General features: G+C 46.9%; 4 protein-coding genes across 14 annotated transcripts in view; 1 reads left to right on the top strand and 3 right to left on the bottom strand.

Moving 5' to 3' along the window:
- RC3H2 (ring finger and CCCH-type domains 2) overlaps positions 1 to 5,532 on the bottom strand; it is a 31,203-nt gene extending 25,671 nt beyond the window's left edge. For 5 of the 7 annotated variants that reach the window (XM_055797983.1, XM_055797971.1, XM_055797960.1 and 2 more), the window contains exon 1: positions 5,368 to 5,531. The gene's annotated coding sequence lies outside the window, so the exon portion shown is untranslated. Of the gene's footprint in view, positions 1 to 380; positions 5,232 to 5,367 lie in introns of those variants that run through there. The other 2 variants (XM_055797969.1, XM_055797955.1) reach the window with 2 other exon arrangements.
- A 664-nt stretch (positions 5,533 to 6,196) lies between these two features.
- ZBTB6 (zinc finger and BTB domain containing 6) lies at positions 6,197 to 10,611 on the bottom strand. 2 transcript variants are annotated; one of them, XR_008744663.1, is made up of 2 exons: positions 7,161 to 10,459; positions 6,197 to 6,499 (listed from the first exon to the last, which is right to left on the bottom strand). XR_008744663.1 is itself a non-coding variant. In XM_055789830.1 (2 exons), the coding sequence occupies exon 2, from the start codon at positions 10,360 to 10,362 to the stop codon at positions 9,079 to 9,081; it is 1,284 nt and encodes a 427-aa protein (XP_055645805.1). In that variant the 5' UTR covers positions 10,363 to 10,372; positions 10,540 to 10,611; the 3' UTR covers positions 6,197 to 9,078. The 2 variants fall into 2 exon arrangements, 1 of the variants encoding a protein (XP_055645805.1); XM_055789830.1 differs by adding an exon at positions 10,540 to 10,611 and having other exon boundaries at positions 6,197 to 10,372.
- A 156-nt stretch (positions 10,612 to 10,767) lies between these two features.
- Positions 10,768 to 19,188, bottom strand: ZBTB26 (zinc finger and BTB domain containing 26). Of its 3 annotated transcripts, none has more exons than XM_055793741.1 (4): positions 19,102 to 19,188; positions 18,765 to 18,845; positions 15,415 to 16,349; positions 10,768 to 14,764 (listed from the first exon to the last, which is right to left on the bottom strand). In XM_055793741.1, exons 3-4 carry the CDS (start codon positions 16,337 to 16,339, stop codon positions 14,619 to 14,621), a joined length of 1,071 nt encoding a protein of 356 aa, XP_055649716.1. In that variant the 5' UTR covers positions 16,340 to 16,349; positions 18,765 to 18,845; positions 19,102 to 19,188; the 3' UTR covers positions 10,768 to 14,618. The 3 variants fall into 3 exon arrangements, with proteins under 3 accessions (XP_055649716.1, XP_055649715.1, XP_055649714.1); XM_055793740.1 differs by adding an exon at positions 17,067 to 17,296 and having other exon boundaries at positions 10,768 to 16,349; XM_055793739.1 differs by having other exon boundaries at positions 10,768 to 16,349.
- A 5-nt stretch (positions 19,189 to 19,193) lies between these two features.
- Positions 19,194 to 20,051, top strand: part of RABGAP1 (RAB GTPase activating protein 1) — a 74,220-nt gene continuing 73,362 nt past the window's right edge. Inside the window, exon 1 of one of the 2 annotated variants that reach the window (XM_055793721.1) lies at positions 19,194 to 19,286. The gene's annotated coding sequence lies outside the window, so the exon portion shown is untranslated. The remainder of the gene's footprint in view (positions 19,287 to 20,051) is intronic. The other variant, XM_055793722.1, reaches the window with a different exon arrangement.

Raw genomic sequence — 20,051 nt, forward strand, 5'->3', positions numbered from 1 at the left:
CCACACAAGCCTAAGTTCAGAAATTACATAATAAACAGCAACTATTACAGCTGAATAATTTGTTTCTAATACAGTAACATCTCCCCACTGCAGTAATGGTTGCAATGGAGTAGGAGTAGAGTAACAAGGATAAATGACTGATTTTCCCATGATAATTTTAGAGCAGAGTATTTGATGAAATTGGGAAGTGGGGTGGAAGGGGAGAAGGGTGAAGCACCAAAACAAACTTCCTCAAACAGCTGCACCATTCACACATTCTGGAAGTTGTAAGTTTTAGATGTTCTTATTTTACATTGACTTTTAGCTTCCTAATCCCAACTGATCCAAGTCATTGTACTTAGCTGACAACCTTTGGACATGATGTATCATTTAATACTCACTTTCTAAAGAAACCAAGCTTAGGTGATCATGCTGTTCTATTAGTCTGTTCCTCTCCCACATGAACCTCAGGTCCCCTGGACCACTTTTGAGCAGATGTGGTAGGAGATGCATCATGTCTGAAATGCACGTCGATTCCATGAAAACTGGTATGTGGAAAAACTTCCAAATTCACATGCTTCTCAGGAAAGGCTTCAGCACCAGGCTCAGCAGTTATCTGCCTGTCTACTTTTCTGATCTATCAGCATAAACGCACCTGCCAACCAGAACCCAGCCAAAAAACATCACATTTTGTTCAGATACAATAAAGGGCTATTTGGAAGGCAGAGATGTGACACATCTGCAGGAATTCCAACAAACCTTTAAAGACAGAGGGCTTGATTTATGAAGACAATGTCAAACCTTTGGCACTTGGCCTCTTGAGTTCAGTATCAGTACTCATTAAGCAAGGCAAGGAGAGGTTTCAGAACCCTGTGGCAGGATACTGAGCCAGCATGTTGAGCTGAATGTTCCGTGGACTAGCTAATTAGAAATTCTGATGACAATGCTTTATCTTAAAAATCTACCTTTATCCAGGGCTTAGAAGCCTAACACCAGAAGGAGATCTCCACACAAGTTAATTACATCAGGAGTTCAACAACTTTACACAAACACAGGGATTTCTTTAGTTAATGGTCTGCCTTTACATCTTAATTCACTGACTAGATTTCTCACCTACACCAAGAGATACAAATTCAATTACTTTTAAATACTTTTAACCTATGTTTTCATCTTACAAAAAAAGCATCCAAACACATACATTTAGAGACAGGGCAATTTCAGTCCCTCCCCCTTGAAGCTGTTCCTCACACAAAAAAGGACTGAATAGTCAAAGACAACTGCATCCTCACCTTCAGCTGCCCAAGCAGACAACTTGGATTTTGCTTCAGGTTTAAAGATCACTTTGGTGTTTTTACTGTTCAGATATTGGATAAAAGCTAGGTATGGTTCTTTGAACAAGGAGCAAAAAAATTCAGTGCCTCCTCTCCAGCTGCATGCCCCAGTTCCTAGGCAGCATGGTGAGCATGGGTCTCAACCTAAGAAAACTTTCTTCTCTTCAAAGGGAAACAGGTTCAACATGAGGCAGGGAGCGATCCCCTTCAAAGCTGCACACTGTCCAGAGTCAGGGCATTTACCAAAATGTGAGATAAGCAAGTTTCATCCCTTTTCAAAGGAAGAGTTGAAGGCTTGAACTCAGTTCCTTCCCAGCCTAGGCAAATGCCTAGGGGAAAAAAAAAAAAAAAAAAAAAAAAAGCAGCAGTACCACGAGCAGCCATGTTTCTGAACAGAAGTGGTGGTCTTGCAGCTCCATGTTAGGCCTGCCCTGCTCAGGTCTACTTGATCAGGTCCCCTGTGGGACACCGGCTGAGGAATGTCTAATGAGCAGAGTTTGTATGAGAACATGACATTGAATAATTCTGTCAGTGCTGAACAAAGGCAAGTCTTCTCTACAGACGAAGAAAATCTTGAAAAACTTGTGAAATTATATGGCAATTTCACAAATTAAGGTAGTTCAATTACAATCTCACTCTGGATTTAAGCCTTAATTTTAGAATTCAATTGATTTTTAATCACTAAATTGAGGAGTCATTGATCCTCACTTGCGCTTAATGTTGACTGCAGAGATCATGGTATTTTCCTTTTTTTGAGTTATCTCCATTACAATTCTCCATTTATGTAGATTAATTGTTTGTTTGCACTACAAGGAGGTAGTTTTTTCAAGTCTTCCTTCGTAAATTCTATAGTTCTGAAAGAATCCTGACTGGGTCAAAAACTTAAGTGTCCATGCAATCAAATTATCAGTATTAAATTATTCTCTGAAAGGGCTAGAATATTTTTTTCATTTCTCTTCGACTGCCATCATCTACAGATCTAAAGAACTAGCTTCATTAAAGGCTTAGAAAAGGGCCATCCCCATAACAGCTTTGCATCATTCAGCTATGACGGCTTGAAATTAAAATAAATCCTCTTTACAGAGCAGACTTGCTTATTTCTGTATTCCATAATACCTGTCACATGTAAATCTCTTTATATCACATGCAAATTCTATATATAAAGCAGACCATTAAAGATAGTATTCCAATGCAATTTTTTTCACTGAACATTAATGCTACTGGGAGTATCTACAGCCCAATTCAAATTCCAGAGAAGTTATCATCAAGAGAAATCTTGGTGACATACTAGAATCATAGTATTTCTCAAGTTAGATGGGACCTGCAAGGATTATCGAGTCCAGCTCCCTGCTCCTTCGACTACCTAAATCTAAACCTTATGTATGACTAGGAGCATTGCCCAGACGCTTCTGAACTCTGCCAGCATGCTGCCGTGACCGCTTCCCTGGGGAGCCTGGCCGGGGACTGACCACCTTATCAGTGAAGAACCTTTCCTACATCCAGTCACGCTTCCCCTGACACAGCTTCATTCCATTTCCTCATGTCCTAAATATATATGAATACATATGTCTATCCAGACTATGTCTTGCCAACACACCTACAGGATGCTTTACTTGCTATCTTCTTAACGGAATTAAAACCCTAGATCCCCTCTGCCTCCTTAAAACACTGAAGAGTAATTACCTATTAACAGTGGTACAATTAACTAATACAAAATAAAGTTCAGGGTTGCTCTGTGACTGCCAAAGTTCAGAGGTAAATCACCCTTCAAACCAGCACTACTCAGTGTATCCTCAACAGTTCACACCTGCTCTTTCCTGTTCAAGTGTTGCTAGCAGAAATCCTGTTACTACATTTTAAAAGTTTCCTATATACTTATGTAATGGCACTGTGGTGGTTGGTTTTTTTTTGTGTGTGTTTCGTAGGTGTCACTGAAAGGAGAGTTTGTCCTTGCCACAAGCCTGATACAAATTCAGCTCCTGTAACAGTATTGACTTTTCAGGACTAACTGAAGGGCAAAAAAATGAAAAAATTTCTTTGCCACCAAAACCAGCTGAACTTACGCTGAATGCAAAGAAAGGCATCTATTTCTAAGCAGATCTATTTTGACATAATTACTTCAAGAAGATATACACTGAAGAATTCCTTACTCCTCACTAATATTTTCAGAGAATATGGAGTCTTGTGTATGGCTTAGCTCCCCATGCTTCTTAAAAAAAAATCCATGACCTCCACACTTAAAGTATACATTTTACAGAAGAGAAATTCGATATTCTAATATTTTCCAAATAATTTCAATGAAATACTAATTCCATTCTGAGACATAGGCGAGAAACAGAGGGTTCCATAGGAGTTGGAAAGTCTTTTTGAAGTTCATAGAGAATAGCTCGATGTGCCCACAGATAGAGATTTTTTTTCCCCTTTCATTAAGATTGTCCAGTCAGTAAGGAGAGACTACTTCTATTTATCCCATTAAGAGGCATACAAAATCTTACCAAACAAAATGGGATGCACACCTAACAAAACAAATGCTGCTGATTACTACCCTTTGGATCCTGAAAAAATTCTATCTATTGTAAATCAACAAAGCCTTAAACAAGAGATCAACACTCAAGACTAGGACTTAACTTTGAGGTATCTCAAGTACCGACACTAAACTTGTTGGAATTTATTATTTTGGAGATAAATGGCCATGACCTCAAAAAAGACAGGCATGTGAGTTAGTAAGAAATCTTTTCTTGTGGAAAGCTCTGCTTACATTGCAGAAACAAGAAAAAGTTCATTAAAGAGACATGCAGGTTTTGGGAAACTGATTAATTACAAAAATTAAAAATTCAGTGTTTCATGGAACAATACTTATACTAGCAACACAAGCTTCAATTTCTGGAATGTCTACAGATGTTTAACACAGACCAAAGGGCAAGTAACAGTATTTTGGTTCAGAAGATTTACAATTGTACTTGTTGGTTCTCCTTTCAAGTAAGATCTTTTCTGCCACAACTACAAGTTTACACCCTTGTAATCTGAAGAGCTGTTTTTCATTTTCGTTTCAACACTGTGATATAGCGACAATAGGCATGAAAGTACGATCACAAGAGCGGGCACAGGAATTATAATTAAACCCAAACAAAATCTTAAGTTTGCACTTACAGGGAAGGAGACCAACATCAGAAATTTCCCTGGTTGTCAGCCCAAATTTTGTGATTATTTTCTCATTAAAGGCACATGCCATTCACAGTGAACCCTGCCTGTAACCGAATACTCATCGCTCCCCAATCACCCGGCTGCCCTTTCCTACGCTTTGTGCTGACTTCTACACTTAACTTCAAATCCCCAGTGCACCTCAGCATCAGCAGAACCAAGACACGCTTTTCCTGCTCAGTTGTTTTGGTTTTTTTTTTTTTTTTTTTTTGTTTAAGACACTTTAAACGTGACACGACGGCTGCAGTGCTAAGGCCTATTTTCCACCGTGACTCTTCGCCACCGTCACTCAAGCCCAGCTCCGCAGGAGGGGGCACACTGCGGGCACCCCCGCACTGCAGGACCCCGCACAGCGGGCCGCTCGGCGCCCCGGCTCCCGACAGGGCTGCGGGCAGGTAACCGGCGTCCTCACCTCCTCCCGTTCGCCGGTGCCAGCGCAGGGAGCGCGGAGCTGCCTCGCCGGGCCTCGCCCCCCTCCGCCAGGCCGCTGTCAGCAGCCACCGGCCGCGCACCTGTGCCCGGCCATGGCTCTCGCCGTCATTTCGGAGCGGCCACCAAATGGCTGCCCCGCGGCCCCGGCCGGCCCAGTGGCCTAGTGGCGGCGGGGGAACCCCGGCGGCCCCCTCCCCCGCGCCGCGGCGGCGGCCGGTGCCCGGCGGGGCGGGGGCGCTGACAGGCCGCGCTCGGCGGGCGAGGCCCGGCCCCGCTCCCCGCCCGGATTCCGCAGCGCCGGGACCCCGCGGGGCGCCGGGAGGCGGGGGAAGCGGGGGGGGGGGGGGGGCGGGGGGCCGGGCGGGGCCCCGCCGGGTCACCGCGTCCCCCTGCGGCGGCCGCCCCCGCCCAACCCCGCTCCTACCTGCGAGGCGCGGGCGGCGGGGCCGGGAGCAGGCGACGACCCCGGCCTCTCACACGCCATGAGGCGGGCAGCGCGGCGCGGCCCGGCAGAGGCAGCGGCGGGGGCCTCGGCGGCGCCTCCTCATCGCGCTGACAGCCGGGAGCGCCGCCCCGCCCCCTCTCGCGAGAGCCGCCTGCCGCCGCGCGAGAGCCCAACGCCCGCGCCGCGCCCGCCGCCGCCCCGCACGTGACCCCGCGCTGGTGAGCGGGGAGGGGCGGCGCGGGGCATTGTGGGAGCTACCATTGAGACGGCGGCACAGAGTCGCCGTCGCACCTGCCCCGCCGGCATAAGGAAACCATCGAGACAGCGCGGCAGAGCGGAGGCCGCCGCCGTCAGCGCCCCCCCCGTGGCGCCCCGGGCCTGGATTGCGACTCAACGGCTCCTCGACGCACAGCGCCCGCCCCGTACCGCTAGTATCCATTGCTTATTTTCCTTTGCAAATTTTAAAGCACTGAGAACCATAAGAGGACACACCTCTTCCCGTCGCCCCCCCCCACGGCCTCCCGGGGCGGCGCGGGGGAAGGGGCCCGGCCAGGCCACCCCGGAGCTCCCGGTTTCTGCTGCCCCGCACCCGCCCCGGGGACAGGCCCGGAGGCACCCACCGCCTCTCTCTGCTCACTCGCAACGATGAAACCTGTTTTCTTAACACGTTGCTGAAGGGCTGGCACTTGCATGCTGTTATTTTGTTCACAAAATCTTGTTTACTCACCACAGCAAGCCAAAATACTAAGGTATGCACACCATTATTTAACTGTGATTAGAGGAAAGCATATGTATTCCCAAAACAATGTCTTGTTTGCATTTAGTTTATTGTGTTCTGACAGGATGAGCGGTTACATGTATGGACGGGGAGAAGAAACACCTTTAATGTGAACATATGCACAAAACCAGTTTTTGTTCACAAATCTTACCAAGACACTCTAGCCACTGAACGGAACATGCTGTTGGCCCATCACACGACACAACTCCCTCTCATGTTTACATGCAATACAACAGCAGACCAAAATAACTCTCAGTCCTGCTCCCACTGAAGATGCACTTCAGAAGATCAGCCTTTGTTTCCCCTTTGACGCACAGGGAAATACCCATGCACCTATAAAACCCAGTCAAACAAACAAAAAACTAGGCATGATCTTTTGAAGTGTTATTAATGATGATCATACACCTGTCAAAAATGCATATTAACTGAACAAATTTAAGCACAGTTGAACCAAATCTGTCCCATAAATGCACAATACATTTATTTACTGAACTACAATAATAGCAGCCCAATGTAGAAAGAAGGAGGCGAGGGAAGTAAACTTTTTCCTTGTTTTATGACATATAAACATATAGGACATATGCCCTTATGTTTAAGGGCAAGTGCAGGTATTAGCATGCTTCTGAAAACCAGACTCTTAATTTTTATGCAATTGGGAACCAAAAATTAATGGTAGCCTGTGAGAACCAAGTAAACAAAACTAATCACAAGGTCAAAAAGGCTATAAATAGCAACAGACTAATGGATGCAAACAGAACACGGTGCTATAAAATGCAATTTTTTTGCAAAATGTCAGGCAGTCACACTGTAAATGACTCCCAAACCTTTTAACAGGAACTGTCATGACAATTACTATAGCTGAAAATCACCAAAATAAATCAAATTCTTAACTTTTAATATGAAATAGTAGCAGAGATTGTAAAAGGTTGGGCCTTATGCTTAAAGTACTGTATTAAAAAGGTGATTTTAATTCACAGTTACAGTAGCTACTTACTCAGGGGGTGTAATTTCTGTCATTATTTGTAGGGACCATTCTGTATGCAGACTTGGCACGCACACCTTTCCAGTGATCCAGCAGAATGGAGTTCTTCACAAGTCAACTGTCTACGTAAAATCAGACATTTTTGTGAAGTTCTTGAGGAATATGACACTAGTGGCCAGCTCAGCTTCAGAACACGTGCCAACCTACTTAATCGGTTTTTGAGGAAAACATATGCTGCCTACCACAAGGCCTAGCACGAACGAGGACCTGCAAATACTGCTTGCAATCCAACGAATATGTACTTTTAAGTGTTAAAAACATCAGATGGAGAGCTTAAAAAAACCTTCATGAAACAAGTTTTTACATAGTCTTCAACTGAAATTTCCAAGAGATGAAGACTAATAACGCTGGCACAGCTGACCATGCCTAATCATAGATAACAGGAAACTGCATGGTATATATTGTACACACCTAACCCCTTGTGTAACTGATATATAAAACCCCAAACAACAGCTGGTGCGCTCACAGAGACAGGGAAGGAAACTAACAGAAACCTGGTAACTGCCATTAAAAACTACTGTCTTAAAACCAGCCAGGTTATGAAGCACACGGGCCAGACTTCTGGACTGAGAGCAAGAACTTGGTAACAGCACTTCTGAAACTTGAAGGAAAGCATACCCTTGTAATAGACAGGATGAAGAACTACAGCTTTTTGCTAACTGGAGGGAATCTAATGTAAGTACCATTATCTCATATTAACAACTGAATTGACTCTTTATTCATATCACATTAAGTGGAAGAAACACATACCAGTCAAAGACAGGTACAGAATAAAGATTCTGTGTTACAGGGCTTCCGATGCTTGTGATGAACCTGAAATGACCTTTGACAAAGTACAAACACGCCTATCCAAACACACATTGTTACTGTTTTACTGTATCACAGAATTAGAGCATGAGAGGACCTCTATGTCTAAGCCATTTCTAAAAAGATACAAAGGATTGCTTTTCAAAATTAAAATAGAAACTGCTATTATGTAGCAGCACACAGCTTAATTTTTCACGTTAGTGTATGTATCTAAACTCTGTAAAAAATGAACACAAATGTTACAGCTCAACAAACAGGACTAACTTTACTGGAATTAAGTCAAATTCTGGTGCAAAACACTGGTATGGCAGAAAAAAATCAGAAGAAAGAAGTTCAGAAAAATTCAGAACTCATTCATAAAACTGAAAGCAAGTCTTTCTAATGAGACTATCCAGTTAAAAAACAAACTGCAAGGCAATACTGTTTTTTTCTTTCTCTTTTACGAATTGCCTATTTGAAAGAGGCAGTTTGAAAGCTTCCTTGATTATTTGTGTGCTCTTTCTTAAATATCACGGATTTGAGTATGAAAACATGCCTCCTTTCTGCTGAAAGATCTAGCAAAGTTTGGGCAAGTAAGGAGATAAGTTTCACCATAAATGATACATGAACTGGGTGGGAATGACTGACTTGCTGAATACAAACATGCCTTTTCCTTAGCCATTACAGATCACGAACATCACAGCTCAGGCTTCAGCTTATTGTAGTATCAGTAATAGTTTTAAGAACCAGCAGTGCCTTCCCTTGAAACAGGGGAGTATAAAACATAACTGGGGGGTTGGGGGTGGGATGTGAAATCAGAATGTGTCCAGAATAATAGAAGAGAAGCATGAAATTATTTCCTTAATTTGCAGTTTACTCTGAACTACTAAACACCTTTTTCACACTTACAGCAATAGCAACCTTAACACAGCAGGAAAGTTTGCTGCTTGCAAGGCCTGTCTTTGATCACCAGTCAGGTATTTGTGCTTCTCTCCATTCTCCGGGGATCTGTATGTATAATTTCATCTAGAATATCACTAGGCAGGAGCTTTTTGTGGAGCCTGGCTCCGCAACCACCCATCTATTAATCATAGTCTATTTTAACTTTTGTAATAGTGTTCAGGTTTGGTTTGTCACTGCTACTCCTTCCATGAACAGAAGTTAAATGCTTTTTAAGAGCAGACTTGTGTTTAAAGTCCATGTCACAACAATGACACTTGTAGGGCCTGTCACCACTGTGTATATTCAGGTGATCCTGAAGCGTACTCTTGGCAGTGAAGGTCTTCAGGCACACCATGCACTGGAAGGGGCGGATACCCATGTGCCCCCGGATGTGTCTGTTGAGATTCTTCTTTTGCGTAAATGTTTTGCCACACTGCAAACATAAGAAGAGTTTGTGCATTTTTAGATGTCTAAGGTAGTTCTCAAGATGCAGAAATCCCCTCGGACACTTTGGACACTGGTGCCGCCACGAGCTGCCAGAATCATCCAAGCTCTGGAAGCCATTCATCAGACTAGAAGTTCCTTCTGGATTGTCACTGACAAAAGCCTGAAAGTGATTTCCTGACATTTCTGTATTCCTGCTTTCAACCGTAGAATTTATCAAGGAATGCTGGGTTTCTGGAAAATATAAATTTGTTTTAGAGGAGGTGCAAGGCTGAGGAAAATGATCATTTTCTACATTCGCGACACTCATGGAATCCATTCTGAAGATACAGATTTCATCGTCCTTATATCCAATTTCAACTGTTGATATTTCTGGGGTTTTCGTGTCCTTTCTTTCTGAGACCAAGCTCTGCACTGCAGGCTGCGAGACATCCCCCTTCTCCTGCTTCACAGGGTATTCTACATTCACTGGGCTGTCTTCAGAGATCTCAATTATTTCACAATCTTTATCTAAAACCTCATCCCCATTTCCCAGTTCTGCATCTGAGGAATGACACCTCTCTGCAGCCTGGTTACCGTTCTCCATTGAAGCATCGATTTCCAAGTATTTTGACAAAGCTTCCGTGCACTTCTCCACAATGTGAACCATCTGGAGGTAACTCGCGGCGGTGAGGTATTTCAGCAGCTCCTTCTTTTTGACTTCCAGCGCGCCTGTGTAACAAGACAGCAGCAGCTTCCTGCCCACCTCGGCGCTCTGCAGGATGGTGATCCGCACCTGCCTCGACTGATTGAGCAGAAACTGATCCCTCATGAAGGTGGAGCAGGCGGCGAAGATCACCTTGTGCCCCTGGAACTCCGTGTCGTTGATGTAAATGGAGACGTCGCAGAAGAGGTTCTGCTGCCGCAGGAGGTTCATCTTCTGCAGCACGGCATCCCCTTGCTGCTCGAACTGGAAGTGCAGCACCTCCGAGTCCGCAGCCATGGCGCCGCTCCTGTGAGAGGCACCGGCGCCGCCGGGGACAGTCACGCCGGGCGCAGGCCGCCCCCGCCGGCAGGGCCCAGCCGCGGCCCCGCTCCCCCCCTTCCCACTCCGGGGCGGTTGGCAGGCCCCGCGGAGCCTCTCGCCGCCCCAGCCCGGCCGCCCCCCCACCCCACTCACCGGCCGCGGCCCGGCCGGTCCCTGCAGCCGGTGCGTGCTCCGCCGCCGGTGCCGCAGCGCCCCGGAAGCGGTTCCCCCACCCGCCCCTTCCTGCAGCGCCGCCGGAAGCGGCTCCACAGGGCCCCGCCCCGCCGGAAGAGCCCGCCACCGCCCCCCCCCCCCCCCCCCCCCCCCCCCCGCGCCCCCAGGGCGCCGGTGCCGCGGCGGGAAATGAGAAGCGGCGGGAGACAGAGTTAGCAGCACGTTTATTAGAAGACTTGGCACTGCTACAGCGGCTGCCGCCGGGGGACACCGCGCCGCGCCGGCAGGGGCGCGCCTCGCCCGACGTCCGGTAGAGGTAGCAACGTACGGGCCCGGGGCGCCCCCGTAAGGCCCCTCGGGGAGCGGCTGCCCGGGGGCTCCTCCGCCCCGCCGCCCGAGCAGGCGCCGTCAGCGAGGCCAGGCCGAGGGCCGGGGCACGAGGGGCGCTGCCCGCAGCCGCTGCCCCGCCTGCTTTGGTAACTACGCGTAGTGTAAGACCTTCGCCCATCACTGAAGAGGTAGCTAATGCTGGGCCGTGGTTACAGTCCCGGAGGAAAAACGTCCGTTCCGCCTTCAGCCCTCGCCCCGCGGGAGGGCCAGCTGCCTGCCCCCTGAACCAAGATTTAACGTGACTTTAGAATCCTCTCCACAGCCTCAGTTGGCAGCACATTCGGATTCTCCCTCCTCGCCTTTACTCCTCCCAACGACTCCAGAACCAAAATCAGCCCCACACAATTCAGTTATTTCAACAAAAAATTCAGCGGCAGCTATCTAAGTTTTGCCAAAAAGCTAGGGGAGAAAAAAGACTGACACTTCAATTTTATCAGTTACTAACTTGCAAAACAGGTCTTCTAAAAGAAAAATAAATTAAGGAAAGACTCATCCCTGATCTAGACAGGAGGCTGTGCAGCTGCACCGTATGCTGCCAGGAACACACGCTACACAAGCAACCACCACTCAGAAAAGTGGTGAGCCTAAACCTCTGGTAAACCTAAAGAGTTCTAAGATTTTCTTCTTCTATATAAAATAAATAAATAAAATGCAAACATAAAAAAAATCCTAATATATTCAAGGAGTTATTAAAATATTTTTGTAATAGACTTCAGTTATTTTTAGAATATGCAGGAAGTTGTACAGCACATAAAGTTGTGAGACTATCCACTTACCAGCAAATAGTATTCTACACATTAACACACAGATTATGATAACTGCCATAGTCCTCATCTGAATATGCAGCATCAGTAGCAACAACCAATGGATCTAGTCTTTCACTAATCGGGACATTGCAATGAAGACAACATTTTACATACATGGACAATTAAATTCATCTTATTCTATAATCAAGCTGCCTCTGTATATTCCATTTATAATAATTCTCACTCCATTTTAATCTATAATTCAGAGAAGAAGCATTAGCCAGATTTTTCTAATACCTCTTCTATACTTTTCACTTGTCTGTTCCATATAGGGGCAAATCTTGGATGAACTCTACCACCGACGCACACCGAATGCACCGACAATGCACCGTGCCATCAGTGCATTGCCCTCTTTAGATCTCCAGTGCTTCTGGAGTCACACAGCTGTCTCCTGCATAAATCTTTTGGTCTGCACCCTTTTGCCAGGCCAAAAGCACATACATTAGTAAGAAGTCACTTTTCATCCAACAGATGCGTCCATTTTCATTGAAGAAGCAGTCTTCTGCACTCCTGCTTTTTCCTACTTATTTCTGCCATGGTCTCACCAAATGACCACAAGCAGGCTTTTAACTGAACGGCCTGCAGTCTCAGCCTTCTCAGACGTTGACATCACCACAGCACAGGGTGGATTGAAAACCTATATATCTTGACCAAATCACTTTTTTTGTTTCTTAGGAAACCCCTTGTCTCTTCATATCAGCTTCAGGTCACCCACAGCTACTTCAACAAACTGTATTCTCCTTACAGTAACATTACAGCTTCATTAATTCCACAAGAAAAAAAAATAACTTCCCAGACAGACAAAGCTTTCAATACTGTCCATTCTACTGCCACTTTTTCTAGCACTTGTACAGTTTTATTCCTTTCTCTGGCAGAAAACCATTTTCTTTAGCATGTCCATATTCATATCTGGTCAGATTATTCACTAGTCCCTCACAGCACATTGACCTGGCTCTGCAAGCTCTTATTCTCCATGTCTATCTTCATTTTGATATTAGCACTACAACTTATTTCCATATAGTGAATAATAAATTACCAAAATGTTTGAATGATATGGAAGATTCTGCCTGAAGACAGAATGCAAGTGTCAGATGCAACTGTCACGGTCATTTTTAGCTCAAAACTATTCTGAAAGCAGGTGGCTTTAAGAAGAAAAAGTTTTTCTTGCCATGCAAACCTATCTTCTGCCCCATGAACCTGAACAGTAACTTTAAAAAGTTCCAAATAGTTAGATCTTAGGCCTAAATATATTTGCTACAACTTGAAAGGTATAATGCCCTGACTCCGTTTCCATTGCTTACATCACAGCTGTCCATGTAATAGTTCATGTAACAGTCAAGTACAGTAGTTTAAGAACTCAATTGCAAAAAACGATTCACAGAATCACCTTCCTTTTCTACTTGAAAGTACGTGGATTTCTGAAAGCGTTCTGCAATATTAATGCTTTTTATCGTCCATCAGTGTAATGTCTGTGTAAGGAAATCCTGGCTTCTACACACACATATCTGAAGATCAAAACCAACTTTTGCTAATTACATACAAAACATTTTTTGCTCTAACACACCTTTGGTCATACCTGTTTAGCATTTTTAACCATACAATAGCAGCCGTACACCCCCACCCCCTCACTCAAACACACAAACAGTACTACTTTTAGGTAGGAAGCATAATCTCAGCCTCATGGCAAACCTTGTGGAAAAGAGCTGCACTGGAAGAAACACTTATTCCAAATACAAACAGCAGTTCTCTACCGAGGATCAGCCATTTGATTATTAGTCTATGCTACACTTCAATGTAATAAGAGTGCTGTTCTACTGGGAATGGTGTTCCTCAGATAAATTAGTTTCTTTCAGCCTGATTGGGATGCGGATAATTCCACGGCACTTTTGAGAAGCCATATGGTGTAATCTCAGAATCCCAATTAACACGTCATTCCCGCTACATTTGATGTTTAAGGCGGTATACAAGAGGTATTGCTGAGTACAGTCAATAGCTGATATATTAACCTACAGAAATTGTGCTACCTATACCTCATCCTAGGCTCTGTAAAACACTAACGGTCATGAACTATGCAGGTCACTTAAAAAAAATAATAATATTCTCTGAACATCCAAGAAATCAAAAACCTTTGTTGTTAATGTTCTCATGGCAGGTATTTTTGATCCTTTTTTTTAAGTTAACTGACATGTGGCCCTTATTAGATATCAAGAAGGAGAGGTAAAAAAGAACTAAATGGCAGGAGGTTGGGGGAAGAAAAAAAAAGCAAAATAAAACCCAAAAGCAAGCATGGAGCTGTTACACATTGCAGCTTTTGAAACAGATTCTATTCACAGTGTCAAAAAAGCAGTGTTTCTCCACTCCAGCTTTGCTCTTGAACCAAAAACTGTTGTGGCTTATGTGATACCAAATTTATGGAAGATGGATGGTTATTTTTAGTTTTGAAATGTTTAGCTTGTCTTGGTACGTACACTGGTAAGTGGCCTTTAAAAATTCTAAGTATGACAGCACAAGAAATAGGTCATACTTGCACTCCAGGCACCGGCCTCTCACATTCCAGAGCTGCAGTTTATTTTCATTTTGAACAGTTCTATGCAACGATCAGCTAACCTTGCCAAATCATTTAGGGTTTTGTCTTTTCATAATGCATGTCGAGGTTAAAAACCCTGAGAGCTTTTATGATAGCATTGATTGGCAGCAGAAGTTTCTTGAAAGAGTTTAGAAGGGCAAAAAAGCAATGCAAAAATACTTCATTTCAACTGTAGGGGTCTAGGGGTAAGATCAGAGAAAGATAATTTTAAGAGGTAAGTTTAAATTTAACTATATGGAGTGCTTTCGGTTATCCAGTGCTTTAAAAAAAAAAATTTAAAAAAATTGGGTTATCTCACAGACTTGTCCTCTTTGCTCTTTCCTCCATCTGCCCAGACACAGAGAGGCCTCTAACTGTACAGCAGATGGTTTACTTGCAGCCCACAGCAACAGTCTTTCAAAAGGTCTTAGTCTTGAGTCTCCTAATCAGAGAGAAATGAAACAATTAACCCCATAATCCACAGTAGAGACACAGACAGAAACCTGAAGGAAGATCGCTATTCACAGAAAATATCAAGTAAGACTAAGAATGATGGCTGAAGACCTGCCAGGTTTTGCAATCCAACCCGCCAGCCATCCATCTGTAGCCTTGCAGGGCATACCACTAGTTTAGGTAAGAGCCCAAACCAACTGTTTGCTCCTCTCAGTCACAATCCCTATAAAGGGCTGGTTTTAATTGCTTAGTTGACGCAGGTACTATCATTTCTTAAACCCAGCACAGCCTGAGGCAGCTTCCCTGCATCCAGTACCTGGCTTGCATCAGCTTGCTGACAGACCTTACTGTCTGTAGCAGCGCTGCACGTGAATGAATCGAAGTCCACGGTTATGTCTTGAACGTTTCTTTCATTAGCATTGTCAAAGCTATTTTTACCATGTAGCTGTTTAAGATGTTTCCTCAGAACAGGTTTATGCGCAAAAACCATGTCACAGTAGTTACATTTATGGGGCTTGTCCCCACTGTGCAGGTTGAGATGGTCCTGTAAGGAACATTTCTGAGAGAACGTTTTCCCACAGATCTTACATTGGAACGGTTTGATGCCTGCATGCACTCTCATGTGCCGGTGAAGATTACCTTTCTGAGTGAATGTCTTGCCACAGAGTAGACACATGAATAGTTTATGCATCTTTAAGTGATTAGCATAGTTTTCCAGATGCCGAAATACTCTTGTGCACTTTGGACACTGATGGTGCCACTGGAGGCCTTTGTCTATACCTCGGTTGTTAGGCCCAAACATATCTTTAGAGGCCAGAATGATGTTATCACTGCCAGCATATGAAAGGGCATAGTTGTGGAGGTGATTTTGCTCTATTTCACTTGTCCTGTTTTCAACAGTGGAGTTGATAAGAAAGTGTTGAGGCTCTGAGGAATGCAGTGCAGTTTGTTCCGAAGAAATAAACTGGTTCTGATCCTTCTTATTCCTAACTTCTGTTACCTCCCCAATGGACTCCACCTTGATGATCTGAATATCGCTATCCTCCATGTCCATACTGTCTTCTGAAGGCTGAATACAAGGTGAATCTTGCTGCAGAGAGTCATCGTCTCCTTGATGTTCCTTCAGCTCAGAGGAGTCACTTTGCTGTTCACACTCCTTGCTCTCCAATGGCTGCTTCGGTTTTATAAACTTCCAGAGGGCCTGCGTACATCGCTCAACAATGTGGCTCATCTGCAGAAAGCTTGCGGCAGTCAAGTAGTTTACCAGTTCCATTTCGGGAAACTCCAGAATGCCACTGTAACAGGAGAGAAGCAGCTGCCTTCCCACCTCTGAACTCTGCAGTATAGAGATTTTTACATCTCTGGAGTCATTTAGTAAGAACTGATCTCTTAAAAAGGGAGAGCCAGCAGCAAACACAATTTTATGCCCATGAACTTCAACGTCATCTATATGAACCACGACATCACAAAATTTGTTTTCTTCCCTCAATTTGTTCATTTTCTGTAACATCGAATCCCCATAATTGTCAAACTTGAAGTGAAGAATATCTGATCTTTCTGACATTTTGGCACACCTAAGGAAAAGCAGCAAGAAAAAAAAAACCAGGTGAGAACTTTTTTGTTTTCTAAAATGCAAGTTAGAAGGGTCTAAAGTAGTAATATAAAGTGTGTTTAATCAGATGTTTTATTCTAGATACATACTAAAGTCCATTACAAGCTAAAAGTAAACAAAAAAAAATATCAAATTTACATCTTGCCTTACAGTATCTTTTACCTTTTTTTTAATTTAATGCAGCTTGAATATAAAATAGAGGTGATGTGAAGCAGTATCCTAAAGAGTTAAGATGTTTTCCAAACTACTTGTCTGGAATTTAAAGGGAAACCATAGAAGTATTTTTAGCAGTGTTTGTTCTCATTAAGCTTTGCTTCTACATTAAAACTCCTCAGAGATTTTGTCTTTACTAGCTAAGGAACGTTCCTTTAGCTTCTGGTTCTTGATTTCCTTTAATGCCTAAATAGGTTTCATAACAAATTAATTCAAAGTGAGACAGAACCCAGCACTGGCCAGACATACAAACATCCCTCTTTACCTTCTGTATCTATCCATACAGTGCTCCTAAGACTTACACTGCAAGAAAAATGGCTACGGTTACCCTAGGACACCCCACAATTTGCAGGAATATTGATGTACAACATGTCTCATCAGCAGTAACCGCAATTTTGACATGGCAGATTTTAGCAAGAAGGCCTGTGCGAGCTTTGCAATATCTGCAGCACTGGGTTTAACGCACCGTGTTAGATTGTCCTTTTAAGTTTGGGTTGTTTTTTTTTTTTTGCAGGGGTTGGTTTGCTGTGTGCTGTTCTGTTTTGTTTTTTAAGATGATCACAGAAAAATCTTCTGTATGGCCCCTCATTATATAAATCATGCCTTCATGGCTCCCCATTCTGAATAACCAGGGAATGTAGGGTGTCTTGTTTCTTGTCTTCTTCTTTGGAAGATCACTCCTCTAGGAAGTTTCTTCTTGTTTGATAGTACATGGAATGAAGAACAGTGCATCTTCCATAAAGCAAGTATCAACCTTCTGTCTTTCAACAGTTCTTTCAAGAATTTGTAAGACTACACTGATTGTTGATGAAACACTGCTCACGCAACCCTGCCAGAGAACTGGGATTGCAGGAAGTGAAGAAATCACAGAAGACTAAATGATGCAAGATTTGGCAAGATAAAATAACAAAACAAAGCAAAACTTACACCTCACAACTACTACAAACACCACATAAAGCTTGAAAGGAAGCTTTGAAGTTTATAGATAAAAGCAGATAATGCTCTCTTGGGCATGAAATACCAGCTCAGTGTACATAATGGGAATGGAGTCACGCCCAGTGAAAACGAGTGAATACACAAGGGTTCAAAAAAGAACATTTTTAGAAGTACCTGTTAATAAACAGGGTTCTTTAATTTGATGATCAGTTATCATTTGGATCAAGTATATCTTCCAGTGTATGGCAAGAAAAAATTGCTGAAGGATTTCAGAAGCCTTCAGAAACGAGGGGCCATGGAAAGTTCTGAAACAGGGGTAGCATCGTTCCACAGTACAACCAGTTCTGCTGAATCTACAGAAAATAGATCTGCCAGTTGCAGTCATCCCGTCTTCAGCACTGCCTGACTCATACACATTCCTAGGGCAAAAAGTTTAACTTTATGAGGCAGTAGCCTTTGGCAGACATGAACAGCAGCAACAGATCTCCATGAAGTATCTTCTGTGAATTTCAGGCATTACCAAACAGTTTCTTTGTTTTCTCTTAGAGGTGACAAAGGAAGCCTACTGGTAAGCCTGTGTTCTCTGCCTTGGGCTACTACAACACAAATGCAGTTACAGGGCCCTCGCCAAGGTGCCATGACACTGCGCCGTTAAGCTGGCACAGCTATTCCAGCCACTCAGCCCTCCCGGGCGGTTTGCAAGAGCCACATCGTAAGAAGCCAAAAAGAGAAGAGACTTGCCTTGGCACTTGTTCAGCTTCCACTACTACTGATCCCCAAGGGAAAAAAAAAAAAGGTAAAGAAGAAAAAGCCCCCAAATGACCCCCAAGCCCTCTTTCTGGGGAGGGGGGCAGACGCAGCCACCCCCCGGCTGGCCGCACCCCACAGGCCGGGAGCCCCCCGCTAGAAGCAGGTGCTGTCGCCGCCGTTACTGCCCGCGGCCGGCCACCGGCTCCCGGCCCCGTGCTTCCCAATAGCCGGGAAAGTGATGCTCCAGGAGAGCTCCCTGCTTCCAAATAGCCAAGAAAGCGATGCTCCAGGAGAGCTCCGTACTCCCGATAACCGGGAATGCGATGCTCCCTCCAGGAGAGTTCGGCCGAGTGCCCGCGCCGCTGTTACAAACGGCGCCCGAACGCGAAGTTCTCTGCAAAGGCGGCGGGAGGCCGCCTGCTCCCGCTCCCGCCGCCCCGCGCCCGGCCCCGCCGCAGGGAAGGGAAGGGGCAGGTACCTGTAGCGCCGGGCCGCGTCCCCCCGCTGGCACCCGCGGCCGCTCTTGCCGCAGCGCACGCCGCGGCCTCCGGCTACGGACCTAGAGAGGGGAGGAGAGCCGCCGTGAGCCGCCGCCCGGGCCTGGGGTCGCGCCGCCCCCGCGCCGGGCCTGGCCCGGCCGCCAGCCGCGCCCCCCGGGCGGCCCCGCGCCCCGCCGCGCCCCCGGCCGGGCCGGGCCGCCCGCCGAACCCGGCCCGCGGCAGAGGCGGCGGCGGCGGGGGCAGCGGGAGTCGCGGCCCGTTCCGGACCCCGCTCCGGGGCCGCCGCCCCCGCCCCGCCGGCCCGCCGGGACCTACAGCCGCCGCCGCAGCCCAGGACGGCGACTCGGAACCGCATTGTTCGGCCGCCGGAAGCGCCCGCGCGCCCTCCGCCCCGCACCCGGAAGCGCCTGGCGGGGCGCCCGCCCCCTCCGCCGGTCACGTGGTGGGCGGCAGCGGCGGCCCAGGCCCGGCACCGGGAGGCGGCGGCGGCGGCGGCCGGGGTAGGTGGGGCTCGCGTTGCCGGCCGGGTCTCGTCCGCCCCATTCTCCCCCGCCCTCTGGGACGCCCCTCTCCCGCCGCCACCCGGCGGCCCCGGCCCGCTCCCGCGGCGCCTGCGAGCCGCTGTGCGGGCACTGCCCCGCCGCCGCTCCGGGGCTCTGCCACCGCTCCCCGTCCCTGGTCGGCGAGGGGCGTGCGGCAGCTGCGCCCCCTCACCGGCGCGCCCCTCCCTCGCCGTCCCGGGCCGCGTCTGCCCCTGCCGCGCTGCCCTCCCGCCCCTCCAGGGGCCGCGGCCTCGGCGCGGGGCCGTCCGGCGGTGGGAGCGGTGGGAGCAGGGCCGGGCGCCGCCGGGTCCCGGGGCGGGCGGAGGGCGCCGGGCTGGGCCCGGCCTCGGCAGCCCCGGGGGTTGGGGGCGCCGGCCTGGCCCCTCCAGCCGAGGACACACTGGTGCCCCAGGGCCGCCGCGGCGGGGCCGTGCTGTGTCGGGCCGCGGGGGGCGGCGCTGAGGTACCGGCCGGGCGCCCGGTCCCCGCTCCGCGGCCGGGCCGTGCGGCTTGGCGCCTGTTGCTTCCATATGGATCCGGCGGTGTGGCGTTTCCCTGCGCCCAGACCCCTTTCCTGGCTTCACGTGCCGTAACGGGTGTTTCTCTCGGTAGTTTTGTACCTTCCCGGTGGCCGGGACGTGTATCCCACCGGGACCGCCCCCAGAGGAGCAGGGTTGGGGCTGGTTGTATCCGGGTGAAAACTGAGTGTAAACAGGCTGTGCT

Source organism: Falco peregrinus, chromosome 1 (assembly GCF_023634155.1).
Source record: "Falco peregrinus isolate bFalPer1 chromosome 1, bFalPer1.pri, whole genome shotgun sequence".
Taxonomy (NCBI): Eukaryota; Metazoa; Chordata; class Aves; order Falconiformes; family Falconidae; genus Falco; species Falco peregrinus.